This window comes from Macaca nemestrina, chromosome 2 (genome assembly GCF_043159975.1).
Source record: "Macaca nemestrina isolate mMacNem1 chromosome 2, mMacNem.hap1, whole genome shotgun sequence".
Taxonomy (NCBI): domain Eukaryota; kingdom Metazoa; phylum Chordata; class Mammalia; order Primates; family Cercopithecidae; genus Macaca; species Macaca nemestrina.
This window is the reverse complement of record NC_092126.1, coordinates 159,011,646-159,033,474: the sequence shown is the minus strand read 5'-3', so window position 1 is coordinate 159,033,474 and position 21,829 is coordinate 159,011,646. Positions and strand designations below refer to the sequence as shown.

The following is a 21,829-nucleotide window of genomic DNA, read 5'->3' as shown; positions in this document are numbered from 1 at the left end:
GGACATGCAAAATCCCTGTGCAAGCCGTGAATCGCTACACATGCGGGTTATTATTAGTACCTTTGTTACAATGATTGATAGCCAAATGGACAGGAAGTTGTAAATGTGTCTATTTATACAGATTTTCAGCTTTATAGAATTCAACAGCTTTCCATCAGCAAAACAGTGCTTGTGTGGGCTATGGGCCAAGACACAGCCTCTTGCCTCCTCTTATAAAATTAAATGCTGGCTATTCAGAGGAAGGGGCAGGCTGGGAGGTAGGAGGGGAGCCAGTGGCCCTGTAAACCCAGGGAGACATGAGAGGAAGCCCCAGCATCAACGCTCTGTGGACATCAAGGAAGGCAAATCCTAAAGCAGCTACCAGGCTGCACCACAAACCAGCGAGGACAGAATCCAGCCTGCAGGGCGTGAGGAGGTGGTGACAGTGAGCGTAGGGAACTCCCACAGGTAATTCCCACAGGTAGGGGGAGATGGAGGACAAGGAGGATGGGGGATTTTGCAGATGGGATAGATTTGAACATTCTTCAGATTAAAGAGAACGATTCAGAAGAAAGTCCGGGCGGGGCGGGGAAATGAAGGAATCAAGGGAATGGCAAACTGAAGAGCTCACAGTAGAGACAGACTGGGAGAAAGGAGAGGCTGGGCTGAGGGCAAGGGTGTGGCCATGGGGAGATGCTGAAGCCTTAAGTTCCAACAGCAGAGGAGTTCAGGGAAACAGGGTGACCAGCTGCGTGACAAGCTGAGGGCACGGGCTGGAGCTCAGTTCAGATCCCTGTGTCACTTTGGGCAGGTCCCTAAGCTTCTCTGATGATCCATTTCCTCCTGTGTCGATGGGGATAATGCCTCCCTTGCAGGAATGCTGTCAGAAATATCAGCGCTATTCCAAGTGATCTCTGACACGTGGGGCATCAGGACATGGGAGCTGGCATTGCTGTGGGTGCCACTGGAGCTGACACTCTAGGAACTCAGAGACCCACGTGTAGTACAGCTTGTCCACAGGGAAAGGCAAGGCACCCAGAACAGCAGGACTTGGGGCAGAGGGCGAGAGTGTGAGGCAGGATCAAGGTCTTTGGGGAATGTAGGGGGTGACCAGGAGGTACATGACAGGAAAAGTGGAGGGATGGCACAATCTCAAAAGAGGAGAAGGAGCAAAGGGGATGGAAGGCAATGAGCCAAAGGTACTACTAGGGGGCGAGAAACACGTGACCTGGGTGTGAGAGGCCCCCCACCACCAGCCTCCCCAACCTCCCACTACCCTGTGGTCTCAGGGACCAACAGAACCAGGAGAAGGAGCGGGTGGGGAGTTGTGCATAAGGCTGAGGCTGAAGAGGAGCCTGTTCACCATGAAACATGGGCAGTGGAGAACAGGGCTGGGCTATGAAGAACCACCTGGAAAAGGGGGCAGTGGAGTGCAGCAGTTAACGCAGGGATTCTGGAATCAGGCTGCCCGGGCTGGTCTCCTGAATCTGCTATTCACCAGCAATGGCTGCCATTTCACCCCTTTGTATATTGGTTTCCTCACTTTTAAATGGGGCCAGTAAAAATGCCTTGCGGGTAGGGTTGTTGTATGAGTTAGCTCGCTTAACCTCTCTAAACCACTTAGAAGAGTGTTGGCTCATTAAACATCACTGCCTTATCATGGCGGGGTGTTGGGGAAGCTTGGCACAGGTCTTTTTGGAGGATGTGCAGGGGTACCCTTTTTGTCAGCTTGAATCACAGACTTCCACAGCTAAAGGGCCCCATGAGGTTACCTAGACCATGCCCAGTTGGAGGCAAGAACAGCCAGGACTGAGAACACCCAGGGCCTGAGGGAGCTGCTTGGCCAGTCTGAGCCTTGACAGGGAGGCTCACACCACAGAGGCCCCCTTCGGCCCTGCGTGGGGAGCTCCCTGAGGCATGCCAGAGCAGGGCGCAGTGGCCCTCAGCAGGGCCTCTGAGGCAGGGCAGGGGACCCTCAGGGAGGCCTCTGAGGCAGGGCACGGGGACCCTCAGGGAGGCCTCTGAGGCAGGGCACGGGGACCCTCAGCGGGGCCTCTGAGGAAGGGCACGGCACGGGGACCTTCAGCGGGGCCTCTGAGGCAGGGCGCGGGGACCCTCAGCGGGGCCTCTGAGGCAGGGCAGGGGACCCTCAGGGAGGCCTCTGAGGCAGGGCACGGGGACCCTCAACTCTGGCCCAGGAACAAAGCCACTGCTCCATTTACCCCCAAACGCCACTCTGGGTCTGCAGAGGCCCAAGGCAGCCGTGGGTGACTGCAGAGGACTAGCAGGAATGCAATGGGGCTGCAGGAAGGAAAGAGCCAGCTTGGGATAAGGCAGAAATGAGGAGGGGTTCTCTTCTTCCCATCCTCACCTAGCTCAGTGTTATAACCAGGCAGACGTCAGGCCCTCAGGGTACAAACCATCTCTCCATAGCTGGCTCAAAAATAGTTTCCACTAGCTCTGGAATGCACTGTGGCTTCCCTGGCTTCCCTCAGCGCAGCTCCATCCCCTCCGGGAGTCCATTCTGGCTCACAGAAGGCTGAAGAGGGAGGACTGGGCTCAGCGCCTGAAACAGGAGGGCCGTCCCCCTTCTCTCTTCTCACAGCCCGGTCCCCCTCCCCCATTCCCCCAGTCGGTGTGTCCTGCACACACACTCACTTCCTCCTGCTTCCTCTCATCGTCTCCTCTCAGTTTCTGCCTTAGTTCCCCCCCCACATGTTTCCCCACTCTCCTCACATCCCCCAGGAACCCTTCCCTCTCTCCAACAGTGTTGCCTCCTCCTCCCTCTTCCCCTCTCCTCTGAACAGGCGGCCATGTAAACAGGAAGTGGTTCAAAGACAGAGGGAGTGTGGCTGGAAGCCTTTACCCCTGGGAGGTAATTTCCCCATCACCCAAAGTCAGATTTCATGTGTGTTCTAGACAGCTCTGTGTGAGACTCTGGGCCCAGCTTCTGGAACTCTCCATCAACTTTCACAGGCAAAGCAGGAAGCCAAGTCAGCAGCTGTGTGCTTCAGGTCGCTGGTGTCTGTGTGACTGGGGCCGTGTGACACTGTCGAGCCAGGGCAGCTGGGATGAGATTACAAAGCTCGGAATGCACAGTGGCTGGGGAGAGCTGGGCACTGGGGAGAGCTCAGTGACGGACCTGCTTGGCACTCACGTGCTAGGCCAACCACCGTCCTCTCTGGAGCACCAGAGCCAGAGCCGGGATGGGCTGTCTGTAGCCAAACACATACATAAGCTTGCGAGGACTGCGGCCTCTGTCTGGGGCTTTGAAGATTTCCTGGGGGGAAATCCCTCCTAAGAAGCACTATTCCTGGCTCTGCTGACAAGCAGGTTGGGATTACGTAACACACCCTTTGTCCTCCCATGCCCTCATGTGTCCCCACCTGGCCTGTGCTGCCTCGTGTTCTCGGGGTGTCTCCAAGCCTGGTCCCCACGGCAATGTGCCCATCCCACTATTTTCCCTCTCCCCTCCATGCGCTGGTGTTGATTCTACAAAAAGTAAAGAACAGAGATTTCTGAAATGCACAGGACGTGTTCCCAGCTCCCTCACAAGGGATCTCAGCTTGGGTCCAGGCACCTCAGTAGCAACTGAATAAACCTCCAAGGGCAAGAGAGAAGTTGCTCTTGAAAAGTTTTGTTCTCACCATGGGTTTCCTGCACTTGTAAACAGCATTACCATGCCCGGGGGCAGTTACGGATTGGAGAACTTGCCAACTAAGGGCTGTTTCTTTCGCAAAGAAAGCACACCTGTCCCTTGCTTAGCACCATCCCTAGAACTCAGCTTTGGGGGAACGTCTCCCCTGCTCTCCTTGGTCCTGCCCCTGTCCCTCCACTGTGCAACTCCTCAAACCTGCTGGGGAAGTCCTCTCTGAGCAGTGCTGCCATGCAACCTCACCTACCTACCTGCTGGCTGTGGGCAGCGGTACAGGTTCCTCACTGATAAGAGAGAAATAGTACCTTGTCTTTCTTATAGGATCAGGCATATTCTTAGTCAATGTGCAATAGAGAAATGTATGTTTTACTTCAATGTTTACTGCCTTCCGGGAAGTTGTAATTCCACTGAGATAACAAGCCATTAAAATCTCTTAATAATAGTAAAACTTTATGGAATTCTTACAATAGGCTAGGCATGGTTCTAAGCATTTTGCATGGATTATCTCATTCATTAGCCCTCCCAATAATAACCCTATGTTGTGGTACAATTATTACTCTAATTTTTACAGATGTGGAAATGAGGCATAGAGAAGCCAAGTAACTGATCCAAAACCACATAGCAGGCAGGTAGCAGGGCTGGAATTTGACCCACATCTGTTTGACCAGAAGCCCATACTCCTAACCACTATGGGAAGAGAGCATTTCAAGGAGGGCATGGTCAACAGAGTCCACTACAGCTGAAAAGTCAAGTACGATGAGGGCTGAGAGCCCATGAGATTTATCAAGACAAGGTCACTGGGGACCTGGGAAGACCTATTTTAGTGGAGTCACGGGACTGAATCCAAATTAGACTGAGTTAAGGACTGAGGGGGGGGGCAGTGAAGGAAGGCAGCAAGTGTAGACAACTGTTTTAAGGATGTGGTTGTGGGCTGGGCGTGGTGGCTCACGGCTGTAATCCCAGCACTTTGGGAGGCCGAGGTGGGTGGCTCACCTGAGGTCAGGAGTTTGAGACCAGCCTGACCAACATGGTAAAACCCCGTCTTTACTAAAAATACAAAAATTAGCTGGGTGTGGTGGCGGATGCCTGTAATCCCAGCTAGTCAGGAGGCTGAGGGCAGGAGAATTGCTTGAACCCAGGAGGCGGAGGAGGTTGCAGTGAGCTGAGATTGCGCCACTGCACTCTAGCCTGGGCGACAAGAGTGAAACTCAGTTTCAAAAAAAAGAAAAAAGAAAAAAAAGAAGACTGTGATCATGAATACGGAGGAAAAAGGAGCTCACAGTGAGCGTGGCGCAGGCTGATGGCAGGGTTTTTATTGTCTGTTCTTTTATTTTCCTTTTTATTTTATTTTTTAAATACTTTAAGATTAAACAGGCCGGGCGTGGTGGCTCACGCCTGTAATCCCGGCACTCTGAAAGGTTGAGGTGGGTGAATCACTTGAGGTCAGGAGTTCGAGACAAACCTGGGCAACATGACAAAACCCTGTCTCTACTGAAAATACAAAAATTAGCCTGGCGTGGTGGTGGGCGCCTGTAATCCCAGCTACTCCAGAGGCTGAGACATGATAATTGCTTGAACCCCGGAGGTGGAGGTTGCAATGGGCCAAGATTGCACCACAGCACTCCACCCTGGGCAACAGAGTGAGACGCCGTCTCAAAAAAAAAAAAAAAAAAGAGAGAGAGAGAGATTAAACAGACCTGAGCATGTTCAAAAGCTGACCAGAGACTTAGTTAAGAGACGTAGGTACAGAATCACTTAGCACACTGATGGACTTGTTTGTTTGCTGGTCTACCTCATCTCATTAGCCTACAAACCCACACACAATCAAAGCCTGTGTTTTATGTTTCTGTGCCCCACGCCTAGCATGGTGTCAGGCGTGTAGAAGATGCTCAGAACATGCTGTTGGTTGGCTGTGGTTGACAACATCACCAGGACAAACCTCAAACCCTGGGGGAAGACATCCAATGCTGGACATAAGAAAAGGAACAGAAGTATTATTGATACCTGAAGAACTTAAATGTGATCCTTGAGATATTTCAGATTCTTAACAAATGTCCAAGAAACCCAGAGACTTCAGAGTAACATGAGAAGAAGACGGTTAAGAATTCTCTTTCCTCTGGCAGAACATGGTTGTGGTCACACTGAAGTCGCAGCCTTGCATCTCCCACTGTTCTTGCACATTGTTTGGATTTCGCCAGCAAAGGCTCTTTAGAGATACAAACTATGACGCATCCTTAGTCTCAGGGACAGCTGCTCCTCTGTCCATGGCATATTGTTAACAAACCAGCCCCATCAGTCAGCTGATGGTCTTTCCCCACAGGCAGTGCCCTGACAAGCCCCTCACCCTTTGTCCTTCATCGGCTAGACCACGTGGGGCATTCTGTAACTGAGTAGCAAAATACCACTACTATAAAAAAAATAAGGTGATGGTGCTTTAAACCAAGGTTCTCCAAACCTCAACATTAACTTTCTGAGATGATGGAACTGGCTGGAAAGCTAAGACTCCACCGTAAAAAGCAACAGAACCGTCTCAAAGTCTATCTTTGCCTTTCTAGTCTTAGCCACCTGATTTCTCAATGCTGATGCCAGCTGGGTACAGTGGCTTACACCTGTAATCCCAGCAGTTTGGGAGGCTGACGTGGGAGGATCCCTTGAGTCAGGAGTTGTAGACCAGCCTGGGCAACATAGTGAGATCCCATCTCTACAAAAAAATTAAAAATTAGCCAGGCATGGTGGCACATGCCTGTAGTCCCAGCTACTTGGAAGGCTGAGGTAGGAAGACTGCTTGAGCCCAGGAGTTCAAGCCTGCAATGAGCTGTGATTCACATGCCAGTCTAGGAGAGACAGTGAGATCCTATCTCAAACAACAACAACAACAACAACAACAACAAAAAAGCCAAAATCAATGCGGATGCCCAGCTGCCATGTCACAGGGAGATTAAGGCAGTGGAGGAAAGATGGAAAAATCCTGTGTTCTTTAATGAACTCACCTTTCCAGTTTCAAAGAAGTCTAAAACCAGCTGAGTGAAATCAACCATAGTCCTCTTCTAGGACCCCGAGAATGCTGATTCAGAAAGAAAAACAGAAGGCTGTAGCCAAAAGAAACAGAGGTACTTCAGGTCAACACCTTGGGTTTGGCTTAACCTGCCCAATCTGCCTGGCAGGCACTTCTGGGGAAATGCCAAGCACATCTGGAAAGTGTGAACTCGCCACCCTCTTGGTCACTGCAACAGGATGCGAGGGTTACTATTTTCAAACTGGAAACTGTCATGGTGTTGTGGTTGGTTAACAGTTCCCATATTCCACCCCAGGCTGGCCACTGTTCAGAGACTAGCTGCATTCTCAAAGGACGGAGGTGGTTTGGAACGTCCCATGTGCAGGCCACACTGAAGCCTGGCTGCCGGGACCCTAGTCAAGCCATGAGACGGCAGGGAAGCAGCTGCTCGGCAGAAGAGCAGCCCCCTAGGGTTAGGGGAGGTAGACTTGTGTTTGTTTTTTGTTTGTTTGGGTCAAGACTTTTGGCCCAAAATTTCAGTGGGGAGTGTGGCCCACATGCCAGTCTTCTCAGCCTTAGTCTCCCACATGGGCAGGGTGAGTGACAGCACACCAATCTCCTGGCACAGTAATAACAACAAGTAAATGAGATCATTCATGTCAAGGGCGTTTTATAAATTAGAAGAAACTGACAAAGGTGCACTTGTAGGTTCAGCATCATCAATAACAACAGCCAGATACCCACTGAATACTAAGAGGAGCTCTGTGTCTTTCATCAAATTATAGTCACGAAACGATGAGCACCTCAGCCAGTTGCTTGGTCCACGTGTGTCTTTCAGGCCTGGTTCGCTGTGTCTGACATATCCTTACATAATGCAGAGAAACTCACTTAGGGAAACAGGGGCTAAATATTGCCTAAAATTTTGACAGAAATAAAGAACGCTTATAAGGTAGGACTTGGAAAATGTAGGCTAAGTGCCAGGGTGGTGGGAAGGGTCTTAAGCTAATCAAAAAAAGTAAATTTAGGTAGAAATGAGCTAATTGTTTACCTGCAAAAGGCAGTGCAAGGTTCTCCCTGTCTGACTCTATAATCAAAAATCACAAGAAGCCCTAGTTCAGATTCTGGGCCTCAATTTTCCCCAATGTAAACGGTGGAAGCAGGCAATGCACTGTAGACACATCATGTGTGACAGGCTCTGCTAGGAAAGGCATGAGATGAAAAAAAAAAAGATCCTCCTAGTTAGGGCTTGCTCATGATGAGTGCAAAATACTAATAAATGAGCCTGTTTGTTTCCAAGGAAATGATCTCAATATAGTGAAAAGGCCATTAAAATACATTCTCAGCTGGGTGCGGTGGCTCACATCTGTAATCCCAACACTTTGGAAGGCTGAGAAGGGAGGACTGCTTCAGCCCAGGAGTTAGAGGCTGCAGTGGGCTATTCAGTGTACCACTGCACTCCAGTCTAGTCAACAGGGCAAGACCCTGTCTCTTTAAAAAAAAAAAAAAGATTATCCTTGTGTTTTTATAGTTTTGCCTATTGCTAAAGGCCAACTTCACGATGTCAAATAACATACCAACCTGGGTTTCATATTTCTTTAGCTTAGGGACATCTGGACTCACCTGATAGACTTTGGGGGTGGTGGCTATGGGGTGGAGTGACAGCAGCTTCCCTCCTCTGGGTCAGAGAGCAACAGTCAGAGCCCAGGAAGGTGCCCTGGAAAGAGGAAGAAAACCTTCGAGCAGATCAGACTCGGAGCAACTTCCAGACTCAAGGGAGCTTTTGGATCTGGGTGGAGCTCTTAGGTCAGTGTTCTGAGCATGACAGACACTCCCCAAAGATCAACATAGCTCCATCCAGACCTGCCCCACCTCACCAGAGGCACTGAGCAGCAGAAGCCAATAAATAACCAACTATGTTGAAGGATCTAAAACCAAGACCAAACTCAAAGTGTCAGCTCAATCCCTAAGAAATGGAATGAAAGGATCCTTAAGAATAACCATTTCAGCCACCAGAGGTCTCTCACAGTTTTAAATTTAAACATGGAAAAATTTCCAACATGTTATCCTATAATATCAAAAGGCTAATACCCACACCTCAAGCCTACATGACTAAGATCTTATCTTTGGCATTCTTACGTCTTCCTAGTATTTTCCTTTGCTTTTTAAATGTCATTATTTCCTTCACAACCAAAACCTCATGACCTTAAGCACCAGGACCGAAGTTCAAAGGCACACATAGAATCCTTGCCACAGGGTTCTGTTTGCAAACTTTTCTTCCTAAGTAGAGGGAGGTGGACAGTGAGGGGAGGCCCAATGCTTAGATTTTCAGAATCACAGGTGAATTGTTGCTTAAGATGTTTCTAGACACAGGATCTGAGTGGTAAGCAAAAGCAGTGAAAAAACTCCATTTACTGAGCTAAGCTCAGAGCACCGAGAAGGCAGGTTCTCAAAATGCTTCCCAACACTCTGTTTTTTGTCTTTCAAGATCTCAAACAAGTCTGAATGGTAAAGGTAGAAGCATAAGATGATTCATGTTCCCATTCTTCATTTCCAGAAAGTTTCAAGAGAAGAGGCGGAAAATTCCAGGGGCAATAAAAATTTAGAAATTAATTCAAGACTGAAACTCCAGCTGTATATCCCTGGCAGCCAGTACAACACTTGGCTTATGAAGAATGCTCAATGAACTTTTGTTGAATGAGATGAATGCGGCAACCTGCCTAACACAAAATGACCTTCAATGAGAGATTGTTGTTTCTATATTTGTAGCTGCATTGTCTCAGATCAGATACTTATTAAGCTCTGGTTTTTCCAAAGCTCTGGTTTCTCCAACCACAAGCTGCAAGAGGCTGGCTGACTCCAGAGATGAGCAGCCCAGATGGCTCATGTGACTGGTTTAAAAGATGCATTATTTCATTATAGGATCACAAGCCCTACATTTTGGTACCTTTTTGCCTTTCAACTTGAGTAGTGGCTAGAAACAGATGGAATTCTTTTTTCTTTTTTTGAGATAGGATCTCACTCTGTTGCCCAAGCTGGAGTGCAGTGGTGTGATCTCTGCTCACTACAACCTCCTCCACCTGCTGGGCTCCAGCGATCCTCCTACCTCAGCCTTCCAAGTAGCTGAGACCACAGGCACATGCCTGGATAATTTTTTGTAGAGACAGGGTCTTGCTATGTTACCCAGGCTGGTCTTGAATTCCTGAGCTCAAGCAATCCACCCACCACCTTGGCCTCCCAAAGTGCTAGGGTTACAGGTGTGAGCCACTGCATCCAGCCCCCGGGGAGAACAATGTACTCAGTGCCCCTGGTGGTAGGGCCCCTGCAAGGAGCTTTATAGACACTGTCCTGTTGGTTCCTCACAACTCCCTTCTGGGGTAGGTTTTTCCCCCTTATTTGATAAATAAAAAAATCTAGGTTTGCTGCATTCCCGCATTCCAAAGCCATTTCCTTTCCATTATATAAGGAGGCCTCCAAAGGCTTTTGAAGTATTCCTGGGCAGGGGACAAGGAGAAACATCTCTGTGCTGGTTACTGACATGGTTTCTGGCAGCTCTGCCTGTGTTATCATTGCCTAAGGAACATGCATTGTCCTTAGCCACCCTGTATGTAGTATCCTGCAGAAGTATTACTACCACTCACAGGTGTCTCATTCCTTATGATGACAGTTATTGAAGAATCCTGTTACAAATTCTGTTCTCAGAGCCACCTGTTCCAAAATGGAACGGGACTCTCCTGGCCCTTACGGTCATGTACATATTTAGGATTTTTATGATATTAGGTGAGAGAAATTGCTATATTGGTTTCTGAAGCTCTGCCTGGGGGCTTCCTTTGGGAGAGAGGGGTCCTTTCTCTGGAAGATACATTTTGCATCCTTGTATTTGCTAGAAGCATCTGGGTAAACATCAAACTGAGCAGAGATTAATGTATGTGGAAAAACCTGAAGAACTTCTAGGTGCTCCTACCAGGGGCACACAGTGGTGGTGATCCTGCCAAGAGGTCCCTTTCCTGGAGATTAAATATGTCCAATCTAGGTTCATTCAAAAGGTGCTTTTAGCTCAGGCCTGTAATTCCAGCACTTTGGGATGCTGAGGTGGGAGGATCCCTTGAGCCCAGGAGTTCGAGACCAGCCTGGGCAACATAGGGAGACCCTGTCTCTACTGTAAAACAAATAAACAAACAAAAGGTACTTTTGGAGAACTCTGTCTTAGAGATCACCTTCAAGACAGTCCTGTGACAAGCCATTTGTGAAATATGCCAATTGCAATGACAGAGATATAGCAGTAACCTGGGCCCCCAGGACAGCTGCCAGGCTACTGATTCTGAGTGTGAAAATTATATTACTAAAGAAAACAATATAAATATGGGGAGAAACACTTTTAAAACTGTATCTGGATAACTGTTGCCATGGCAGGTGTTTTGTTTGGCAAGAGTCAAGAAGCCTAGGATGTGGTCTTAATCTCAGGAGTGGCTTTAACTAGACAGGGTTAACAGAACAGCCTTTAACTAGACAGGGTTAACAGAACTTTGCTAAATCGGCCGGGAACTGTTAGCCCAGATCCAGAACCCATGCTTGGATGCTGGTCCCGACCCACTAGGAATGATGCTACTAGTACCAGGCTTCTTGTTCTTCTTCTTCTTTTTTTTTTCTTAATATTTGGGAGAGAACAGAGGATGCCCCTTGACTTCTAGTTGTCTGCCACATAATAATAAAAGATTCTTGCTCAAACTTTGGGTAAAATAAAGGTGAGATGCATATATGAGACCTTACTCAGAGGTGCTTTTGAGATCTTAAAGCCACGAGACCAAAAGGCCTCTGTTCAAAATTCTACACCCTATTTGATTTAAATTTCCTCATTATGTGGAACCCAAGAAGGAGGCTGACCATTAGCTAATGATTCAGTGTACTCCAGTGCAGTCATTTTAAGCGTAGAGAAGGCTGAAAGCATCTGGGTTGAAACTGACCTCCGGCAGTGTACCACAAGGGAGTAGCTCAAATCCCAGAAAATACACTGTTTGGACACAGAAACCAACAAAGAAACTGAAAGTTTGAGCAAGAATCTTTTATTACACGAAAAACAACTGAACAGAACATGTCCTGCTTCTCATATTCTATGGGTCAATACTTTACGAGACTCAAAAGAAAACAAATCCTCAAGATGGTCCCAGGAAGCTCCCCTCAAACACACAGAAACAGTTTGTGGACAGAACCATTCTCTAAGTCAAGCTGCCTCTAGAAACCAAGACATAAGAGCCCCAAGCTCACACACATTCCCATGACAATGTGTCACAAAAGTAATAACAGAGTTGTTCAATTGCTTCCAGACCTTAGTCGGATTTGTTCACTGCTCATTTTGATGACGGATAACATATTGCAAACCTGGAATCTCTTGCACTTTCCCCCCAGCCCTGTCTTGGTAGGGGCAAGGACTGTAAGCCTCCTATTGATAAGAGAGTCCAGTGAAGTGGAAGGAGTTTCTCTGGGGTGACCCTACCTACTCTGGTCCTGGCTCTGCCTCAGCCACTTCTTCAAGTGCACCCCTCAACCCCACTCTGAAGACAGACCACAACCACACGATTTCCTTCCAAGACAGGCTGCAGGGAAGAGGGGGTGTAAAACTGTGAGAGAATGCTGAAGTCAGCTGCTTGGGAGTCTCTGAGTCAGCACCTTCAAGAGCAGAGTGGTGGCTGGGAAACAGGCTTCTCCGCCACAACAACTCCAGATGCAGCCGTGACCCAAGAGCTCAAAACCAACGCACGCAGTTCTGGAGTGTGAGCCTCATGCTGACCACAGGTGCCAAGGACCCAGGGACTGGAATTCCTTACCCATCCATTCACAGCCCCTCCTGAGCTATAAGGTTTGAGAGACAAGGGCTGGTGCTATAACACTGTGCAAGAAGCTGCTGCATGCACATATGTTATCAAGTCGTGCCTGGAGCTGGACTCAGTCTAAGTCTTTCCCAAAATTGTCAAACAACAATGACCTCACTCCAGAAACTATTTTCTCCGGAAAGACTTGGATAGCGTCACGTTTCAACTAGTTGCTGCTTTCAAAGTGAAGAGGTGGAGGAGGTTAGTTGGGGCTGCAATGGAAAGACACTCAAAATGTTCTCATCAACGATTTACTAAAGTAATTTAAATTCAAGTGCTCCTTAGGATATAATATTATAGGAAAAAAAGCATGATACAAAATTGTATGAGGCCATAAACACACATACACTAACTTAGAAGAAAGTTTAGAAGGAAACAAACTAATCTCTTAAAATAAGAGTGATGAAATTGTGGATGATTTTAAAATTTCTTACTACTGCTCAGAATATTCTTGACCTAAGGCTAATCCCCCAACTCTCTGGCAAGGTCTTGACTGAGCACACAGCCTCAGAAGTGATGCACACGAAACAGCCTGGGTGAAAAGAGGTCTGGTTTCCCAGATGGTCCAAATTACTCCTGGTCACCAAGAAGATGGACAGCACCAACTGGCCACACATCCATCAACTTCCTTGTATTTTTCAAGTTTTCTTTAATGATTGTCTATGGCTTTTCCAGTGGGGAAGAAAAAAAGACATTCCATTCTGCAACCTCAGGGAAGTTAGTGACTTGAGGCATCGTTGATCTGGGAGCCTCAAGGGCTTGGCAAACCTCTGGTTTCTCTACCCCATGATGTGAGCATTTCCCAATCCCACAGGATTGTATGGGGTGAAGGGAAGAGAAAGAGATAGAGCACCAGGGGTTTTTGGATATGAAGTCTGGCAGAATTCTGTAATGCAGGATTAACTCAGGACTGTGGGTTCTGATGATTGAGTAAAAAAAGCTGCATGTTCACTCAGCTGTGGATTATTCCTGTTTCCAAAATGACCAGTTTTCCCCCACTGAGGGCCTCTCATACCTCATCTCCCACTTGCCCTGTCTCCCAGGCTGTGTACTCAGAGAAAGCCCAGTCTCAGCGAGACGGAGGAGGCATCTAACATCCACTGGGTCCTGTTCCCTACTGAGCACCAGGCCAGGGCCTTCATCTCTGTCTTCTCCTTCAATTCTCAAAATAATGCAGAAACAAGTGGTGTTGGCCCATCTTAGCAGACAGGAAAAGCCAAAGTCCAAGACAACCAAGGCCACAGCCTGATGAACTGTGGAGACGAACCGTGCACACAGCATCTGACTCAGACGCCCTTGCTCTCAGGCTGCATGGACACATGCAGGCTTCTAGGGTGAAGACATACCAGAGGGTTATTTCAGGCTCCTGAAGGGGAAGGAGGGACGACTTCTGTCATGTTTGCTAATATTTCTTTAAAAGAAAAGCTGCTAAAAAGCCTGCCAGGCTGCTTAGAACTTTTACTGTGGCTACTAAGAGGAATGGAAACTCCATTCCACCACCCCGGAATTTTTCAGGCAAAGCCTGGGGACTGTCTGGGAGAAGGCGGGGCCCTCCTGCACACCAGGCAGCAGGTGCGGCCCCCCCCAGAGTGGTGTGGCACTGACTCATAGAGGAGCCGGCATTGGGTGTGTCTTCCTTTTGTGCCAGGCAATGTGCTGGGTGCTTCACGCACATCTCTTATTCCTCATAACAACTCTGTGCCCAAGTCACACCAGCAGATACGGTATGATGGGACTTAGGCCCAGGCCTCCCGCTATTGAGCCCAAACTTTTTCTTTTTTTTTTTTTTTTTTTTTTTTCCCCGAGACGGAGTCTCGCTCTCTCGCCCAGGCTGGAGTGCAGTGGCCGGATCTCAGCTCACTGCAAGCTCCACCTCCCACGCCATTCTCCTGCCTCAGCCTCCCGAGTAGCTGGGACTACAGGCGCCCGCCACTTCGCCCGGCTAGTTTTTTGTATTTTTTAGTAGAGACGGGGTTTCACCATGTTAGCCAGGATGGTCTTGATCTCCTGACCTCGTGATCCGCCCGTCTCGGCCTCCCAAAGTGCTGGGATTACAGGCTTGAGCCACCGCGCCCGGCCTAGCCCAAACTTTTTCTACTAACCAGATAGAACCATCCAGCTAAGACCAACCTATCATCACTCTGCTGGGGAAAGCGTTGATCCCTGTTGCATGCTTGGCATGTCGAATCCTGATTTTCCCACCTACTTTACTCTGCGATGACATTACTAAGTCCTGCACTTTCCAGGGCAACTCAAGTTTTAGACCTGCTGGTCCCATGACACCCATGGGTGTACTCACGCTTGTCTCATGGCAGTCTGCTCCAGGAAGCTTCCCTTGCTAACCCACGTCTGTGCAACCCTGCGTAGAGGTACAATTCTTCCTCCCATAGGACGGAGTATCTGCACATTCCTGGTTTGCTTCAGATACACCTTGTGCTTTCTTTCCCAGCTGAACCCTTAGTTCCTTTCAAATCCACCCATCCCAGTTGGAAGACCATTCTTAAGGAGGGAGCCCTAGAAACCACAGAATAAACGATGTGTAGAAGAAACCACAGCCCTGCCTAAAACTGTTTTACTTACTACCTTTACAGGTCGCATGGTGTTGGATAAAATTTGAGATACAATTTTGAAGGATTTAATCAGAATGCAATACCAGAGTGGGAACTGCCAACTTGTCATTTAACTGGAATCAATGTAAAGTCCTGTGTTTAGATTCAGAAAATTAAGAGCTCCAACACAACGCACTAAAAAAGTACCTCTCCTTCTGAACCACAGTTCTAAAAAATAAAATAAATAAAAAGCCTCAAACTTTTGGTAGTGAAGTTAAAAACCAGCTCAAGAGTGTATTGTGACTGTTTAACAGAAAGAAAAGGTGGCCCGGGCACAGTGGCTCATGCCTGTAATCCCAGCACATTGGGAGGCCGAGGCCGGTGGATCACCTGAGTCAGGACTTCAAGACCAGCCTGGCCAACATGGCGAAACCCCATCTCTACCAAAAAAATAGAAAAAAATAGCTGGGGTGGTGGTGGGTGCTTGTAATCCCAGCTACTCAGGAGGCTGAGACAGGAGAATTGCTTGAACCCAGGAGGCACAGGTTGCAGTGTGCTGAGATTGCACCACTGCACTCTAGTCTGGGCGACAAAGCGAGACTTCATCTCAAAACAAAGAAAAAGGAAGGAAGGAAGGAAGAGGAAAAGGAAAAGGAAAGGTGAATGTATTGTCAGGGTGCATCCACGGAAGTGGAATGTCCAAATCACAGGAAACAAATGCTCTGCTGAACCCTGGACCAAGCCCTCATTATCCAGCATGACAAGTAACACGCTCGATTCTGTGAAGCATGCTTCAAATGATAGCACCCTCAGACAAGGAAGAGACTTGCGGTGTCTAGCCTACATCAGAAGAGAGAACACAGAACCATAAAGAAGCTTTTAGATGTTTGACAGCTTGTGACGTGGAAGAGGGACTCTAGAATGGTAACCATTGGGTGGAAGCTATTGAGAAACAAGTTTCTCTTCAATATAAAGAGCAATTCTGGGCCAGGCACAGTGGCTCACGCCTGTAATCCCAGCACTTTGGGAGGCTGAGGTGGGTGGATCACTTGAGGTCAGGAGTTCAAGACCAGTCTGGCCAACATGGTGAAACCCTGTCTCTACTAAAAATACAAAAATTAGCCGGGTGTGGTGGCGGGTGCCTATAATCCCAGCTACTTGGGAGGCAGAGGTTGCAGTGAGTCGAGATCGTGCCACTGCACTCCAGCCCAGGCAACAGAGTGAGACTCCCTCTCAGAAAAAAAAAAAAGGGGGATTTCTGACAGGAAAAATAAGAGCCCCAGAGATGTCCACATCCTAATCCCTGGACCCTGTGACTGTGTGGCCTTACATGGTGAAAGGGACAGTGCAGGTGTGAGTAAGCTGAGGACCTGGGGATAGGGAGACCTTCCAGGGTTCGACTGAGGGTCCCTTGTAACCACGAGGGTCCATAGGAGAGGGAGAAGGATGTGACAACAGAAGCAGAGGTCAGAGTCAGAGAGATTAGAGGATGTTACTCTGCTGGTTTTGAAAATGGAAGAAGGAGCTGCAAGTCAAAGAATACAGGTGGCCTCTAGGAACTGGAAAAGGCCAGGACACAAACCCTCCCCTGGAGCTTCTAAGAGGTGTGCAGCCCTGCTGGCACCTTGATTCTAGCCAAATAAGATCCATTTCAGACTTCTGGCCTCCAGAACTGTAATGGATTAAATGTGTATCATTTTGAGCCAGCAGGTTTGTGGTGAGCTGTGGGAGCAGCAATAAGATATGAATCCATTGGCTAAGGGGCAGATGGCCACTACCAGCCCCAGTGAGCTCCCCATCCGAGGAGGCAATCAAGAAGAGGCTGACCATCTCTACCTGTCAGGAATGCTGTGCAGGCCAGTCCTGCATGAATTGGGAAGTAAGGTAGATGACCCACAGGCAGGCCCCTCGAACTCTGAGAGTCCGCAATTTATGGCAATGCCTTCTGCTTTTGTATTCTGCACACTGGTCCCCACCTCCTGCCTACGGGCAGCAAGGCTGGCCCACTGTCTTCTCCAAGGAGAGCCATGGTAGTGACACTTTCTACCACCACCGAGTAAAAGGCAGGCTTTGGGAGGGTGTCCTAACAGCATCTGGGCCTGGCTCAGAGCTAAAGCGCTTGCTGGGGACACTTACCTGAGCAGAGGACTCCCTTGTTCCTGGCACAGGAGAAGTTGTCGCACTCACAGAAAGGCCCGTAGATCTTCCCGAACTCACTCTCGAAGCAGGAGCACTGGTTGCAGCTGCACTCCCCGCGCCCACTGCACAGTGGCTTGCCCTCTGCCTCCCGGCACAGGTTCTGGTACACGCTGTGGTTCTCCCCATCCTGGCACTCACACCTGGTGCCCAGGTAGCCGGGGCTGCACTCACACAGGCCGCAGACATAGGTCCCGCTCCCGCTGCACCTGGCGCTGTTGGGTTCCAGCCCCACGCTGCAGCCGCACGTGCAGTTGTAGGTGACCCCCACCTCCAGGCTGTCCCGGAATCCCACCGGCCGCAGGGCAAACACGTGCTCTGTGTGTCTGCTGGGGCAGCTTCGGGCCTCCACTGACACCTCAAAAGATGCCTGGGCAGAAGAAAGAGAGGGGACGTCATGGCTGTGGCAAGTCAGGGTCTCCCATTCACTCAGGGGCAGGGCTGTTGATGAAGAGCAGCTGCAAACTCCAGCCCTCTCCATGCACACAGGTAGAACCACCGAGGTGGCCTGAGTAGGAAGAGACCTCAGAACCAGCAAGCTCCCACAATTCCTGGAGAACAGAATGTGCAGGTGGGCTCACATTTGACAGACGATTTTTTAAAGATTCATTATCTCTTTGCATCCTCATGACCCTGAGGAAATGGACCTCTGCAGAAAGATACAGGGCTTCCTTGAGTTCACACAGTTCTTGTTCTCCCTTTCTTTTCTCTTTTATCCTATCCTCTTCCCAGCCCCACTGCAGATGCCTCTTCTCTTCTCATTTAAAAAGTCATTCAGTGGACAAATATTTCCTGGGCACTGCCTCTGTGCCAGGCATGATGCTAGATGCAGGAGCATGGTGGCACTCTCACAGGGTGCTGGGTGAAGGGGACCCACCTGGCCCACCGTAGAGAGGGCTCCGTGCCTGCTGGCAAAGGGCTCAGCTGACTCCAGAGCTTGTTCTTCAGACACCCCCGAGCCCCCCGTGCCCCAATTCCTCCTCTGTGAGTGCTTGTCATAGCTGCATCTTTCACAATCCCCCCATGCCGTGAGGTCTTAAAGACGAGTCGCCACTGATGAAATGCACTGTGCACATGGACAGACCTTTTCTTTTTAAACAGAATATATAAGGAAGTGTTTCTCATTCAGGAGCTTCTCACAGCTTGTCTTGGAAACAGGCTCAAGGTGGGCCTGGCTGGGTGGCAGATGGTGCGGGAGGGATGCCTGTCAGCTGCCCACAGGGCTGGGATGGAGGGAAAGCAAGGATGAGGCTTGGTCTGATTCAGGAACTAGAGCCTGACTCCCCCACCCTCTCCTCACCCCCCTGAGGAGAGCCATGTGAGGTTTGAATCACTCAGCAGGTCCCTCGGAGCAAGGCACTGTGGATTCTATGAAGACACACAGACAGGTGGCCTGTGCACCCTGATGAAATGCCGTTGTGAAGTTTTACTCAGCGGTGGGTTCTCCCTTACTCCCTAAACAGAGGCCTGGCCCATCCCACAAACGGACTCACTGGATCTAGGTCCAAATGTCTTTATTTTTCAAAAGGCTCCTCAGATCATTCTGAAGCTCAGAATAGGTTAGAAGCCACTTTCAGCTATTACTATTCTTAATTCTATTATTTGGGTTGGAATAAAGCTTTTTTTTTTTTTTTGAGGTGGAGTCTCGCTCTATTGCCAGGCTGGAGTGCAATGGCGTGCTCTCAGCTCACTGCAATCTCTACCTCCTGGGTTCAAGTAATTCTCCTGCCTCAGACTCCCAAGTAGCTGGGATTACAGGTGCGCACCACCACACCCAGTTAATTTTTGTATTTTTAGTAGAGATGGGGTTTCACCATGTTGGCCAGGATCTCCTGACCTCGTGATCCACCCACCTTGGCGTCCCAAAGCACTGGGGTTACAGGCATGAGCCACTGCACCCAGTCATTATAGCTAATTTTTAAAATGTCATCATTCACCTGATTTACTGGACAATCTTCAGGTAACAATGTTTTTGTTGTTGTTGTTTTGAGACACAGTCTCTCTCTGTCACCCAGGCTGGAGTGCCGTGGCACCATCTCGGCTCACTACAGCTTCTGCCTCCCGGGTGCAAGCGATTCTCCCACCTCAGCCTCCCGAATAGCTGGGATTACAGGTGCCTGCCACCATGCCTGGCTAATTTTTGTATCTTCGGTAGAGACATGGTTTCACTGTGTTGGCCAGGCAGGTCAGCTTGAACTGCAGACCTCAAGTGATCCACCCGCGTCAGCTTCCCAAAGTGTTGAGATCACAGGCGTGAGCCACTGTACCTGGCCCACGATGTTCGTTTTTTGAGAACATTATAAATACCTGTTTCTAAACATATAGATCCCTATTACTTTGAGATTTTTACTGGTTCTAAAAGGCCTCCCTTCAGATGCTGTGACATCTAAGGACACGGGGAGAGGGTAGAGGGTATGGGACTGAGCAGGAAGATAGATCCTGCTCTCTCAGTCCTGCAGAAAGTCCTGCGTGGCAGCAAACTGCTGCTTCAAAGGCTTGACGACAGACACCCAGGACTCAGCATTAGCCAAGAGGTTCAACAGGAGAGGCTTTTGGATAGGTGAGCTGAGGATAGCTAGGAGCACAGGATCAGAAGACAATCGGGGGACCAGGCCAGCTGCACAGCTTGGGCTAGCTCCACCTCACCTTCCATCTCTGTGGGGTAGGAAGAGCAGGAGGAGGCAAAGGGGAAAGGTTGACAGAAACAATTCCAAGGTTAAGTTCCAAGGTCTCGAGGTACAGGGAGTCTCTCAAGGTAAGTAAAGATTCAATCCACTTGGACAATGAAATTGGTTAAAGGATAACACGAATAGGACGGGCATACTAGCTCACGCCTGTAATTCCAGCCCTTTGGGAGGTTGAGGTGGGCAGACTGGGAGGATCACTTGAGGCCAGGAGTTTGAGACCAGCCTGGACAACATGGAAAAACCCCATCTCTACCAAAAGTATGAAAAATTAGCTGGGCGTTTTGGCACATGCCAGTGGTCCCAGCTACTCAGAAGGCTGAGGTGGGAGGATTGCTTGAGCCCGGGAGGGGGAGGTTGCAGTGAGCCATGATCATGTCACTGCACTCCAGCCTGGACGACAGAGTGAGATCTTGTCTCAAAAAGAACAAATCAAAACAAAACAAAACCACTAATAGTTATTAACTAATAACTATTAGTTAATAACTACCTACTATGTACCAGGCACTGTGCTGGACTTTTCCACAAGCGTCTCTTTTAAATGCCCTAGAAGGAAGTGTCCTCACTTTACCAGAGAGAAAACAGGATTGGTGGATTTAATCACGGTCACACAGCTGAGGAGGAGTGGGGCCAGGCCTAAAGCAGGGCCTGTGCTCTCCTTAGCATATCACCTCCTAGAAGGGGGAATGAGGTCTACCTCATCGGGGTACGGAGGGAGAGCCAGCCTGGCTTACTAAAGGGACCCCTTGATGGTGATCCCCAAAGTGGTGACCAGAGGCATCTCCACATCTTTCTGCCATGGGCTGAGAATGATTTGAGCCTACAGATGGGATGGGGGTGGGGACTATGCCTGCTCGAAGCCACCCATGGGGCCATCAAGAATGCAGAGGTGAATGGAGCTTTTGAGGAGCAGATGCCATCCCTCCCTTCTGAGGCCCAGAGAGAAACTTGCTTGCATCTCCTATTACTACTTGCTGGAAGCTCCCACTTCAGTGACATGCTTGAAGCTACCTGTAGCTTGCTTCAAGTTACCGCTGAAACCCTGTACTCCTAGGGCTACAACTTGCTGGACTTTTTCAATGAAAAGCCTGTGGCCCGCAGAGGCATCTGCAGGTCAGAAACTGAATAAACTACAGAGGAATGACCTGGACCAAGGGCCAAAGGCATTTAGTATTGAAAGACTGTGGGGAGTGCACACCTGTGAGTAAAACCTTCTCCCATGGAAACTTGCCTGCCTTGGGGTTAAAGCAATGAAAGTGAGAGTTAAGTCTCCAGAATCTTGCTGATGTGTCGGGGAGAAAGTGGGAGGTTAGGGCACCCCTAAAGTGCTGGTGCCCAATCACCAGCATGTAGAAACATTCAGGCACTGTCTGCCCAGCTGGGCAAACAAGGAGGGTCCAGCTTTCAAGCAGGTCCTGAGGCCTTCCCCAGCCAAGGCTTCGGTCCAAGTGAGGTGCTATCTGTCTGGCCCTGTGCAGCCTGGAGTGCAGCCAGATGCCTGATAACCAGAGAATGTTCTGTCTATTTCAGCCACTGGGTCTCAGCTCCTGCTGGGCACAGGAAGTGCTATAAAAAGCACTTCAGGACCAGCAAAGAAATCTGTTCACTTACCCCTCCTTTCAGAGGGTCCATTTTCCCTACTGGATTTGGAAAGAATCCAGAGAGGCTGGAAGGCAGCTGGAATGAGGCCTCTTCGAGTCCCTTCCCTGATTCCTGAGAACTTCAACTGATACTGAAGGCTCCCCAGTTCCTGGAGACTTTCCATTCACTAGCTCCGAGATTCCAGAGGAAGGTCACAGACACAGCAGCCCTCCCGCCCAGTCTTGTTATTAGAACTTCATTGGGATTCTCCTCGTTCCCCTGTGGGGCTGCTGGTCTGATGTACCCTTTCAAAAGGGCTGCCC

General features: G+C 49.2%; 1 protein-coding gene across 1 annotated transcript in view; it reads right to left on the bottom strand.

Annotated features, from left to right (window-relative positions):
* LOC105470255 (integrin subunit beta 5) overlaps positions 1-21,829 on the bottom strand; it is a 122,894-nt gene that overhangs the window by 15,106 nt on the left and 85,959 nt on the right. Inside the window, exon 10 of the mRNA XM_011722054.2 lies at positions 17,182-17,611. Coding sequence (XP_011720356.1) covers positions 17,182-17,611 — 430 coding nt within the window. The remainder of the gene's footprint in view (positions 1-17,181; positions 17,612-21,829) is intronic.